This window comes from Macrosteles quadrilineatus, unplaced genomic scaffold (assembly GCF_028750875.1).
Source record: "Macrosteles quadrilineatus isolate MER2022 unplaced genomic scaffold, UCM_ALF_1.0 Scaffold_33__1_contigs__length_1397503, whole genome shotgun sequence".
NCBI classification, from domain to species: Eukaryota; Metazoa; Arthropoda; class Insecta; order Hemiptera; family Cicadellidae; genus Macrosteles; species Macrosteles quadrilineatus.
In genome coordinates, this window is record NW_026542626.1 from 445,192 (window position 1) to 458,848 (window position 13,657).

Genomic DNA, 13,657 nt, shown 5'->3' on the forward strand with positions numbered 1-13,657 from the left:
CAAGGGTGTATAGAGATGGAAACACAAATTACACAGATGGAAACACAGATTTTTATGTCCTCCCAGATTTGAGCGGGTTTACTGCATTTTAGGAAAATAACTCAGTGGATTCCGAGGATGAGAATGAAAGTGGTCCCTTGTTTCTTACCTTGAGCAAGCTCCTTGTATACCTTCCAGAAGTCAAATGTAGGTTTATGATATTTCTCCTCTTCAGTAATTTGGTTGGCTTCTTTATGTAAAACCTTAACTGCTGATTTGATTTTAATTATCACATTTGCACAAGCAACTGGGGAATTAAAAATGTAAAATGTAAATTCTTAAACCTGGGGTCCAGAATAGTGCTTACTGCTAAACTATGGTTCTCATCTACTTTGCTAAAGCGTTTGGCCATTTCGGTTTCTAATGCTTTTTTCACAGCTTATGTGGAGTTTCAAAAGTATCCAGATGAGAAGAAAAACAGTTCACTATTGGAATTATTTTTGAAATAGTCAAACTTTTTTCAGAAAATTTCCGTTGTTTTATACTTATACAGTCTAAGTAGAAACTCAAAAACAACCCCAGGCTCATACAGTCTAAGTAGAAACTCAAAAACAACCCCAGGCTCGTGCCTAGCGTGCTTAGGAAAAAAAAAAAGTAGAAACTCAAGCTGGTGTAGGTCAGTGATTTCAGAGGACGTTGGCGTTGACGTCTCAGGGCTGTTGTTGTCACAGATTGAAATTTGGCTTACTACAGTCAAGAGTTCCAAAAAATGCTAAACTATGTAGAAGGTGGAGTTCCATCTGCTTTTCACATCAAGTACTACTTTCTTGACTTTGCTCTCTGGTACACCACTCTCTTCCTGAATTTTTCTAATTTCGTCTGAGTTTATAACACTGTTCTTGATGTAGATTACAATTTTCCAAACTTTCCTGATTACGGAATCTATTTCTGGGGTAGACATAACCACAGTTGTCATACGATTCAATGTGTGAGCAAAACATGGTATCTGCTTATTTAAGAAAATAGTCTGAGCTTCCAAAACCATGTTGCTATCACTGTTGATGTTACTAAAGATGCTGGCCACTTTCTCAGAGGGAATATGCCATTTTTCAAGTACCTTTTTCAGTTCACTGCCTTAGTTTTTTTTCTCCTTGGGGGCTGGGGTAGCATTACCCCTTACTACCTGAAAGATTTTTGTAACACCAGCAACCTTTAAGATTAGTCCACCAACTGAAGTCTCCTTGTGAAGCCTATCAGTTGGTGTACACCCATTTCCTTTATTTCACTCAGTAGGTATCAGGAATGCTTTCCAAGGTATTTCAACCTCTTCTGGGCTAACAACGGACATTCCAGCCATATGTGCTCAGCGGATCCCGCTTCGGAGAGGCATAATCTGCACTGATCCGTTTGTCTAAGCCATATTGTTCTGAGGTACTTCCTCACTTGGCCATGCTCTGTAAGGAGGCCTATCAAGGGGCTTATTTCCCCTTTTTGGAGGTCAAAGATGTTTCTCCATTCCCTACTAAGAGGATTGATGATTTGATTGTCTTATGCATGGGGTATTTGACCATACCTTTTTTTATCCCCCTTCCCAGGCTAGGATTTTTGTTCGGCCTTTGTACACTGGGACACCGCACCATGGTTCAGGCTTGACGAGTTTGGACTTCCTCGCTCTTTTGTTTCCTTTGTGCCCAGCGTGACCTGGGATCCATGCAAGTTGTACTCTGTTGTGTTCGCCCAAAGCCTTTAGGGCGCTCCTGCAGTTCTGCACTTTCGATTCCACCACGCAGGTGTCGATTGCTTTGAGAGCAGCTTGGCTGTCTGAGAGGATAAGAACCACTCTCCTCTTCAGAATTTTATCTAGCTTCAGTCTTACACAATGCTCTACTGCCATGTCTGGAAGACAGTTGGCGTTTTGCCAAGGGCTTTTGAGAGGTGGGTTCCAATCCCATACATTCCCAAGTCCTGACCTGCCTTCCCTCCGTGATCCATCTGTGTAAAACGGTAGGGTTTAGCAATGTCATGCTTCCTAATCATGAGATCTGAAACTGTCATCTCCATGTCTAAACTTGGGAATTCCCTTAGAATTGACATGTGACTTGTCCTTCTCGAAAGAGATATTTCTCCTTTGCTGCAAGTCTCCAGGGCTGCCCTTTTCTTTATATCCAGTCCAAATAGGAGTGCGCCTAGAATTGACTCCATCACCACTGTCGGTCATGATCTTGTTGTGCCACATACCCCGTGCAGGCAAGTCTTTGCAGCTTAGCAGCTGCCCCAGTCTGTTCTGCCTTCTGCCACCACACCAGGGCTGTATATTCCACCATAGGCTTGACTATGGCTTCATCCACCAGATCAATCTCGGGTTGAGTCCCCATTTTTTGCCAAATGTTCTTCTGCAGGCACCCATGGCTCCTGTTCCTTTGGCTATGACGTGATCTATGTGCCTGTTCCAAGTCTTCTCATCAAAGTATACACCCATATATTTAGTCTCCTTGACTGACTTGACCCTCACTCCCCTTTTCTGGGGTGGGAAGATTTTGGTTCTCCTTTTCCTCATGAAGGTCAGCATCTCAGCTTTTGTGGGGTTAATTGTCAAACCTTTGTTTGTGTTGTACCAATTGTCGATGAAATCTACTGCCCGCTGGGTAAGGTCCTCAATAGTGCCTTAGTGTTTCCCTCTCACGGTCAGCACTAGATCATCGGCAAAGGCCTGTAGGGCAATGCCTGTTTGTTCAGCTTCCCTCAGCAAGATGTCTGGAGATAAGACTCCTCCTAGCAGACACCCTCTTCTGGCCTCGACTGACTAGTCGCCGACCGTGGCTGATATATCTCTGCTTTGCAGCAGAGCCATTATCCAACAAAAAACTTCTTGCGGAATTTCTCTGTCTATCAGTGCTTCCTCTATTGAATGATAGAACACATTATCAAAGGCTCCTTGGATGTCAATGAAGACTCCTGCAAGAATGATCAATGTCAATGAAGACTCCCATTTTGGAAAATGGCGGCTGAATTTCAAAAAACTAGATACAGTAGTCACCACTCTATGTGACATATTCTAACCAGAAAATTGTAATCGTATGATTCTATAAGCATTGGTAGGATTGCAAAGTACTACACAAACATTATTTCAAGGGTAATAACAGTTACAATTTCCGCTGACTTTAAAAGAGTCAACTTAAATATTATACTAATGGACACACAACTAAATGGAACAACTAATGGAAATACTCACGATGTACATATAACAGTTCGATACATATAAGCATTGAGTATACACGTCAGTAGATAGTGTATACCCAATGATATAAGCAACGGTTCTTGCAATTTATTGCTTATTGTTTTTTAGAGTTGTTTTCGGACTTACTCTGTTTTCGGACTTATACTCACACTCGTATAAGGTTTTCCACGTTTGTCATTGATAATGTAGCCATGTTGCTTTGAAATGGCGACCATACAAATGTATGCATTTTAAGCCAAGTATGAATGGAGATGAGTTTGGGATGAGTGGAGCGATCTTTTTGTCCTGTTTGTGACTAAGGCCGACACAATCCTGAGACACAGCTGTTAATTAATAGTGTATACAGTCAATAAATAGCAGCAGAGGTCAAGTTTGTTTGGTATCAAATTAAAGGTTTTATTCATAAAAATACATTGCCGCAAACCCAAACTCTAACGATGATGATGATAATAACGTTAATGATGTCACTAAAACGTATCGTTTGAAATTTAACAGCTGAAAATAAGTGAAATAGAAAAGGTTTTGGTTAAATCCATCAAATTGTAATTGGACACTAGTAAATACTAGTGCACTTGTTGCTACCTCCCCCCTTCGGTTTCATGTATTCCTCTCAATCAGTTCAAACCTAGGAGGATTAAACATTAATGTTACCTAATTAATGTTAAATCCTCCTAGATTCAAACCTGAAACACCCAGATCGAAACTCGCCTGTCGTTATTTTACCATCGCCTTTTTTATATTTTTCAAAAAAGAAAGATTATATTGATTTACTTTGGATTTTAAAAATGTTAACGTTTTATTTTGTTAAAGATTTATGGTGATACGTAAATATTGTGGTGTAGTAAAGTATATTATATTGTAGTTAAGTGTTAAATTTTGAAATTTTAGGGTGAATCGAGATGAATCTTTTTTTATAACATGGGTCTCTCCTACCTTAACATACGTACCAAGTTTCATAAACATCGGTAGGAAAAGTGCAAAGATAAATATTTGTATGTAAAAAATACAAAATGGTGGATATCTGGTTTACGAAACGATTTTGGAAAAAATGTTATCCTTGATTTTCTGTTTATTTTGATCCAAGGAATTACTAGGTAAAGTATCTCCCCGCTTATTTTTAACACCCTGTTTATGATGTATAGTATTCTTATAAGTGAAAAATGTAAGCTGGTAATACAGAAAGATGTTTTATAAATAATATGAATGTACTGGTGATCTGTATATTCATCTTTTTCTTGTTCTTAGAACTGTAAATTAAAAGTCCACTCAGCAGTCGCATCGTACGATGTAGTTCTTTCCATGCGTTGCGAAATGCTAAATTTGCCGTCCTCTTCAACCCAAGTTATCTATTGAACCACTGATTGTAAAAAATTCAAAAAAATATATTTTACGCATCACACTTTTGGCTACAACTTTGCCACAGACAAAACCTCTCTAACCCAAAAACAAAACAAAATCTCGCATGCTAACTTTTTCATGTTAGAAATCACGATTTAAAACTATTTCACCATACATATCAATTTTTATTAATTAGATCGGTAAATAGTTAAAAGTTCCAACAAAATAGTCATCGAGTAGGACTAACCAAGAAGCTCTGTGCCAATTTTCAAAATTTTAGCACAACTTTAAGTACACCAAAACACGAAATTATTGAAGTCATGCGTCGAGAGGACTATCGTTGTTTTTAACAGATTATACTTTTGACCTTCCGGCACTGTTGACTCAGCGAAACTGAACTTATATTTTATCTTATTTCGTTATATTAAAACTGCTGTTGCATTAGGTCAAATTCCCAATAAGTCAATTGCTTTAACATAGACCACGTTTTTAGCTCGGACTGTACTATTTGACTTACTGGGATTTTTGATCTACAGACACTGCAAACATTGTAGTTTTTGACCTAGCGGCACAGGTATAAATTATTTGACCTTCCGGGACTGTTGACTTTCTGCAACACGTCCAAAACGAAACAGTGTTTTTTTATTTCACGATTCTGAATCAACCACTCGACGGATTTTCATGATTTTTGTGTTGCAAGAAAGATAATTTTGAGAACTAGGGAATGTAGAAAGCCATAATTTTAGTTTAGGGTCCCAGTTTTTTAGAAATTAAGTTTTAATTTTTAAAAAGTCTAGCAGCCGACGCTAAGATTCTAAACTAGCTTTTGGCATAAAATAATTTGCTTAACATAACAGCTGTAAACATTCAGCTTTTGTGTCTCAAATTCAGCATTTGGATAAAAATGTAAAGACATACTTAGGGTTGACTTATTTATACTATGTGTAATGCTAATCATTGATACGCTCAATTCTTCTGTAAGAGGATGACAGATTAATTAAATTATACATAGTAAAATACTAGGATGTTCAAATTATTTTTTAAAGCAATCTTTGTAATCTTCGATTTGTTTTAGAGCAATATAATTTGTTTTAACTAACAGCTGGTTAAATATAAACTATGGAACTATGAGGTTATTTTATTTACTCTTATTTTGTCATTGATTATAGGAAATAAGTACGATTAGTAGAGACAATTAGACCACAGTTTAAAATAATTTAGACCAAAATCAATTAAACCACAGTAAAAATCGAGGCTCTGTGCACGAGTGTTAATAAAAAAGGATGAATGCAAATTATTTTACTGCTCCACTTTTCAAGGAAAGAATAGAAAAATAAAAATGTTTACATGTTTTAATTCTTCATAGTAGCTTTTTGTTTACAATTAATGTTTGTCTGTTTTAACTTTGTTTGGATTAGGCCCGGAAATTTTGATGTCATAAAAATAAGATCAAGAATAATCAGGAATCACGATTTTAAAATACCACCACAACCTCAGCCGGGTTTTATACAAAGATAAACAGGTGGATGACATAGATTGAACACAACGTCAACATTGACCTAGGATACTGCAATTAGACAAACCATCCTTTTATGAAATCGTGTTCAGTTGTGGTTACGTTTGGGAGTGCCTATATCAGCGATCCCCAAACGTGAAAATATCACTTTTATTTCAACTATGAATATATTGTACAGTAGTTAAAATTAACTAATATGGGAAATTACGATGTACATTTATTCAATGAGGGTGGGTAATTATGAAGGATAGAACTGATAACGGTATGGATAATAAACATTGACAATTAAGTCATTAGCTTTACTAGAGTGTTTACTTTTTATTGAGCGGAGCGAGCGAAGCGAGCGAAGCTCTTATACGTCGTCTCCTATGCATTTCGTAATACGCAAACTCCTCTTAGACGGCTGAATCAATCGTTTTCAAATTTTGCATGGTGATAAAGACCATATCGGTGAGTGCCAACATCTATATGGCGTTAAAAAAGTCTCTCAGGAATCCGCCCCACTGGGTCTCAAAGTTTCAATGTAATCCTTATGGAAGCAGTGTTTGACACATAAACAAAGAAATATGATCAGCTGTTTTGAATGCAGTAAATAAAGAAATAGCTGATAGCATTATTCCACAGAAATTAGAACAGAAACGGTATGGATCATAAATATAATCAAATGACGACACTAGCTTGAGGTCCATGACGTAGGAAGTAGTAAAGGAAGTAGTAAAGGTTAGCAGTCTGGAGTGTGGAAACTTTTCATGACGATTAGATTAAGGTATATGCATTCCTAAAATTCTATGGGAAGGGATGAAAACAGGTCCGTGACGTAGGAAGTGGTGAAGGAAGTAGTCAAGGCGAGCTGTCCGGAGTGTGGGAACGGTTTATGACAATTAAATTGAGGCATCTGCAATCCTAAAATGCTATTGGAAGGGAAGGAAACAGTTCCGCGACGTAGGAAGTGGTGAAGGAAGTAGTAAAAAATAGCTGTTCGGAGCGTGGGATCTGTTAATTACCATTAGATTAAGGTATCTGCAATCCTAAAATGCTATGGGAAGGGGAGGAAACAGGTCCGCGACGTAGGAGGTGGTGAGGGAAGTAGTCAAGGCGAGCTGTCCGGAGTGTGGAAACTGTTTATGACGATTAGATTAAGGTATCTACAATCCTAAAATGCTTTGGAAAGGGAGGAAAACAGGTCTGCGATGTAGGAAGTCGTGGAGGAAGTAGTCAAGGCGAGCTGTCCGGAGTGTGGAAACTGTTTATGACGATTAGATTAAGGTAGGCCTATTTGCAATCCTATGATGATTTGGGAAGGGAGGGAAACAGGTCCACGACGTAGGAAGTATCGAAGGAAGTAGTCAAGGCGAGCTGTCTGGAGTGTGGAAAATGTTTATGACGATTAGATTAAGGTATTTGCAATCCTATGATGCTTTGGGAAGGGAGGGAAACAGGTCCGTGACGTAGAAAGTGGTGAAGGAAGTAGTAAAGGCGAGCTGTCCGGAGTGTGAAAACTGTTTATGACGATTAGATTAAGGTATCTACAATTCTTAAATGCTATGGGAAGGGAGGAAAACAGGTCCACGACGTGGGAGGTGGTGAAGGAAGTAGTAAACGCGAGCTGTTCGAGGCGTGGAATCTGTTTATTACCATTATATTTGCAATCCTAAAATGCTATGGGAAGGGAGGGAAACAGGTCCGTGACGTAGGAAGTGGTGAAGGAAGTAATAAAGGCAAGCATCTCGGACTGTGGGAACTGTTTGTGACGATTAGATTAAGGTATCTGCAATCCTAAAATGCTATTGGAAGGGAGGGAAACAGGTCCGTGACGTAGGAAGTGGTGAAGGAAGTAGTCAAGGCGAGCTGTCCGGAGTGTGGGAACTGTTTATGACGATTAGATTAAGGTATCTGCAATCCTAAAATTCTATGGGAAGGGAGGGAAACAGGTCCGTGACGTAAGAAGTGGTGAAGGAAGTAGTAAAGGCGAGCTGTCCGGAGTGTGGGAACTGTTTATGACGGGTAGATTAAGAGATCTGCAATCCTAAAATGCTATGGGAAGGGAGGAAAACAGGTCCGCGACGTAGGAAGAGGTGAGTGAAGTAGTAAGGTGAGCAGTGTGGAGTGTGGGAACTGGAAACCGTTTGTAGCAGTTAGATTAATGTATCTGCAAAGCTGAAATGCCATGAGAAGGGATGGAAGCATCCCAACGACATAGAAAATGGTGAAAGAAGTAGTAAAGGCTAGCAGTGCAGAGTGTGGGGAATGTTTGTGGCAATTAGATTAACGTATCTAAAATACTAAAATTATATGGAAAGTGATGAAAACAGGTCCACGACGTAAGAAGTGGCTTAGGAAAACGTAAAGTATGAGCATAGTGTCAGAATAGTCTGTAACAGTTACATTAATGTATCTTCAATCCTAAAATGCTATGAGAAGGCAAGGAAATAGGCCCCACGACGGAGGACGTAGTGAAGGAAGTATTAAAGGCTGGCAGTGCAGAGTGGGGGAACCGTGTGGGCAGTTAGATAAATGTATCTGTAATCTTAAATGTTATGAGATGGGAAGGAAACAGGTCTATGACGTAGGAATTGGTGAAGCAATTAGTAAGGCTAGCAGTGCAGAGTGTGGGAACTGTCTTTGGCATTTACATTAATGTATCTGCAATCCTAAAATTCAATAAGAAGAGAGGGAAACAGGTCCACGACGTAGGGGGTGGTGAAGGAAGTAGTAAAGGTGAGCATTGTTGAGTGTGGGAATTTATTTATGTATCTGCAATACTAAAATTCTATGGGAAGAGACTGTAGACTGTGTAGGTTAAAATGATTACGAAGCACGAATCGATACGTATTTTCGATACATGCAATCTTTTACAATCGAAATTTACAACTGAGTTGGCAACAACTGATTTTTACTCCATAGAGGCTAAAAACGATTTTTACTCCCTAGAGAATAAAAATGCTACTTTAGACCTGCAACGCATGCATTAAAAACTACTGTTTTTACTGCAGTATGACAAAAACAAATATGAACCCTTGATGACTCCGCTCAATTTTGTGGATGCCTCTGCGAACGCCACCTAGTATTCCTGTTACATGTGACCAGTTCTTTTTTTTTCAAATGAATGTTATTTGAACCAAACAGCTGATTCAAAACAAACTGTTATTGTTTTTACTTTTCTTTGTTTACACTTATTTATTTAGCAATTAATGCAGTGAAATAAATTGATATAAAAGGATAGGTGTGATGATTTATGTGTACTGTGAATTTTATTGGATATTATCGTTTTATTTTTGGCCGTTTCTATTCAGATCTACTGGAAATTGTGTATAGTAGTTGTATTGTAGTGATAATAATTATGGAAGAGGCAGGTATGCTATGGAAGGTGGTATCGTTGACTAGGTCTATACACTTCTCAATTGACTATTACTCTCTCTACTGTAGGCTACTCATAATCAGTGTGCGTCTGTGTGAATCGCCTGCAAATCTCACTTTAACGCTTTTCACATCGTAAACATGGCAGAATTGCTGTTTTATTGTAAAATTATCGCATTTAAAATGCATATCGTATAGGCCTATGATGGAATAAAAACATTTTTGGTCACACAACATTTGTTTACAAGATGATTTTTCACATTAAAACTGCAAGAAACTTTGTCTTTATATGTGTAAACTAGCTGATCTGAATTGTACACGGTTTTAACTGACTACTAAATTCCCATACGTAGGACGGGCTAACACCTCGTATATATATATAACAAAATTCACTCAATAAGCTTTATTCATTTCAGAGATGGGCGTTCTTCCTGAAATTGGAAAGGCAGTGGAAGAAATGGACTGGATGTAAGTGTATGATTATAATTTTTGTATTTTGTGTGTGTTTATTTTTAACCCTTCCCAGACAATCAAAAATTTGAAAAAAATGACTTTAATTTGTTTTATGACAATTTGTAAAATGCAACCTATTTTATTTTTCTTAATTGTTCTGGATGGAAATAAATACATTTGATTTGATTTTACTTATGTACTGCCATGGCCATTCGTACCCCAGTCAGTCGGCCTACTTCGCCTCTGAAACAAAGTCTCCAACAGTCTCTGTCCTCAGCATCTTCTTCTTGAATTCCCAAGCGTATCTTATGGGCGTTTTCACACTTCACAGCTCGTCGCCAGCACAGCGCTGGCCCGTCGACAGCACAGCGCTGGCCCGTCGACAGCACAGCGCTGGCCCGTCGACGTCGGTAATGTTATCATATGAAAGCTACACACTGGTGCTGTGACGGTGACGTGCTGGCGACGTGACGGGATGTGCTGGCGAGCCGCTGTTCCCCCGACGTCGCTGTTTCCGTGCAGTCACCGTCTGCGTCAGTTGTCTCTGTCATTCAGTACAATACATCACAGCCCTGGTCTGAGTACAAGGTGCGTGCTTCGTTTCCAAGATGGAAAAAGAAAATAAATAATGAAATGTTGGTTTACTCATATGAAAGAAATTGAAACATTTCTTAGGATCACAAATTAACTACTCAAATAAATTGTAGTAAGCACCATCAACATACCGCACTTTCAAAACAGGGTTTGAACCCACCTCTTTCTTTCTGACTGACGCTTACTTCTTTAGTACAACAAATGTTATTTTCGATTAAATTCAGCCATGTTGCTTCCACCAAATCTAAAAGCTGGCTGCACTGACTGCAGTTAAAATGTTGCGCTCTTAGTGTGTCGTTGCTGTCAAGTGTGCAAGGACCCTTGCCACCATGCTGTTGCTGTTGCAGTGCTGGCGACGTGCTGTGTAGTGTGAAAACACCATATCTTGCTTGACCTGTTCCCACCATCTAGTTCTTGGTCTTTCCTTGGGTTCTCTTCGTTCCACCGTTCATGATGTTTTTCAGGTTGGATTCTTCTTCTCTACTTAGTACATGTCCAGTCCATCTATGTTGCTGCTTCTTATCTCGCCCACAATGTCCGCTTCTTGATACTCCCTTAACACATTGAACCCTGAGGGCGCTAACTTTGGTTATATGTCATCCTACTGGGTATTTTTTTTTTAATTCAAAAACTCAAACATTCTCAGTTTTAATCAAAACGTCACAAATAAGGCATAATTTCAAATCGGAAATTTAGAGCTTTAAGAAAATAATAATTATTTTATAAAGCTAATGATAATTTGTTTATAAAAACACAAAAATTAAAAAAAAAATTGCTGTTAACCCTGGCAACCAACCTCTAATAATATTGTGAGCCGGGGTATGCAAACGAGGATTGGAAATTTGACAACTAGTACACCAGGGGTATCCTGGTCCAAGTTAATTTTTCCTAGACATCTACTGACATATTCAGGTAAGTCATCATCCAAACCAGCACTTTCGCTTACCTCAATATCAGCAAGCTGCTGCTCATTATCAGGCTCTTCATCAGGCTAGGCTCATCATCAGGCTCATCGGAATCTCTTTCACTTCCACTATGCTCATTTGGGAGAACAAAATCTGGATCTGCGTCTATTAGAACTAAAAGATTGAACTTAGAACTTATGTATTAGAACTTAACTAGGTGTACAATGCAGTTGTCTGCTTGCAATATTGAGCGGAGCCAGCATATTCAATATCAATGATTTTTTTGCATTTTAAATAGAATGCCTATTTGCAGAGGTATCCAAAGTCAATCATAAGTCAGGATTAAGTGAATGAATCGTCTACTTGCAGGAACCGTATTCTATGTTTCATCTGGTTCTCATAAATTAAATGTCTACTTGCAGTATCCAATGCCAATGATATATTTGGTTTGCATAAATGGAATGCCTATTTACAGATTCTAAAGTCAATAGTACGTATGGTTCACGTAGACGGATTGTTTACTTGTAGTATCCAAACCCAATGGTACATGTAAATGAATAGTCTACTTGCAGTATCCTCAATAAATCAATGGTCCATTTATTTTGTTCACATAAATAAAATGCCTAATTGCAGTATCCGAAGTCAATGGTAGGCTTAGGCCTACTTCTGCTTCACTTATATGGGATGTCTATGTGCAGTATTCAAAGTCAATGATACGTCGGGTTCAAGTCAACGAATTGTGTTATATTTGGTTCACATTAGTGGAATTCCTATTTGTAGACTGCAAATAGGAATTGAACATGTTCCAATCAGATAGATATTCAAAGTCTACATTAATTGCACGTCTTGCTCACATAAAATGCTGTAAGTTATTTACAGATTCCAAACGCAATATGGTGCATCAGCCTAATTCCGGCAACCCTTATTATTGGTTTAAGTCCTGTGGTCCGAATATTACCATTTCAGATTTATACCTTCCCATATGGTTGGTTACATGACTGTGCCAAATTTCCTGCAGATCGCTTAAGCCTGTCAGGTGGAGCCTGACCTGTATTAGTAAAACAAAGGCAGTGAGTGTAGTATAAGAGCTTCGCTTCACTCCGCTCAATAATTTCGATACTGCAAATGAATCATGGTAGGCCTAAGCAATACCTGTATTATTAAAAGGCAATAACGATTATTATTATATTATTATTACCCATTGTATGTAGAATTTGCTTTTCTTTATTTTTTTTCAATGTCTTCTTTCTTCATTATTAAAAAAAGAATCATTTATTTGTACAGAAGACTTATTTGCATTGAACATTCATAAAACTCACCAATTCAATTACCTCAATAACTGTTTACCAGTATTATTGTTGTGAGGGATTGGGGTTAGCCTCACTTAGTATAGGCCTATAACTTAGGTCTAGTTTTATTTTAGCAGTTAAAAGTAAGAAATTGTCGTCAACCACTTTCAAAATTTCCCTATTGTGCAATAAAATTTATCAATACAACTATTTTATTGTCTAAGTTACACCATTTAGTCTTAAACCTTACCTGTAAACCACGTGGTTGTGATTTTATTTCGTAAAACGATTTTGTATTTTTAGCTACAAGAACATTTTTTACAAAGTTTCTTGCAAATCAAGGGCGGTGTGATTTTTGTTGGTATAATTATGTTGTAGTGTTTTTTTAATGACCTCGTTTTATCTTCTCCTTCTCCAAGCAACATAAACTTAGGCCTAATTAGTTAACTATTCATTGTTGTTAAAAAGAACAGAACCATTTTACAATTAAATATAAACGGCATGGAGTTTAATCACTCAATATAGAACTGATTGTTAATCATTTCGTATTACATACAATATACTATAATATGCTCTTTAGTATTATCCAATTTTTTCTTTTGTACTGTATTTATCATGTGGTAGATTTGTTGACTAATGTTGAGGCTCTTGTTTACTTTTTAGTGTTTACTCGCAAATAATGACATGGCGACCAATTAACCCATAAGGCCCATGTTAAATTTCCAAAAGTTTGCATTCATGTAGGGAAAAGTCCTATGGTCCGATTTGTACCGTTTCAGATTTATACCTTCCCATGGTTGGTTACTATGACTGTGTTAAATTTCATGCAGATCGCTTCAGCCGTTCAGAAGGAGTATTTGTAATAAAAAAGCAGGAGTGTAGTATAAGAGCTTCGCTCGCTCCGCTCAAAGATTTCTAGAAAATCCTGATAAGGTTTCCTCACATTATACAATACATTATAATACCAATAATGTGTCAATTTTTGTGC

At 37.9% G+C, this 13,657-nt stretch overlaps 1 protein-coding gene across 1 annotated transcript in view; it reads left to right on the forward strand.

Annotated features, from left to right (window-relative positions):
- Positions 1 to 13,657, forward strand: part of LOC129005780 (ATP-dependent RNA helicase Ddx1-like) — a 112,390-nt gene that overhangs the window by 5,040 nt on the left and 93,693 nt on the right. The window contains exon 2 of the mRNA XM_054434789.1: positions 9,845 to 9,896. Within this exon, the coding sequence (XP_054290764.1) occupies positions 9,845 to 9,896 (52 nt within the window). The remainder of the gene's footprint in view (positions 1 to 9,844; positions 9,897 to 13,657) is intronic.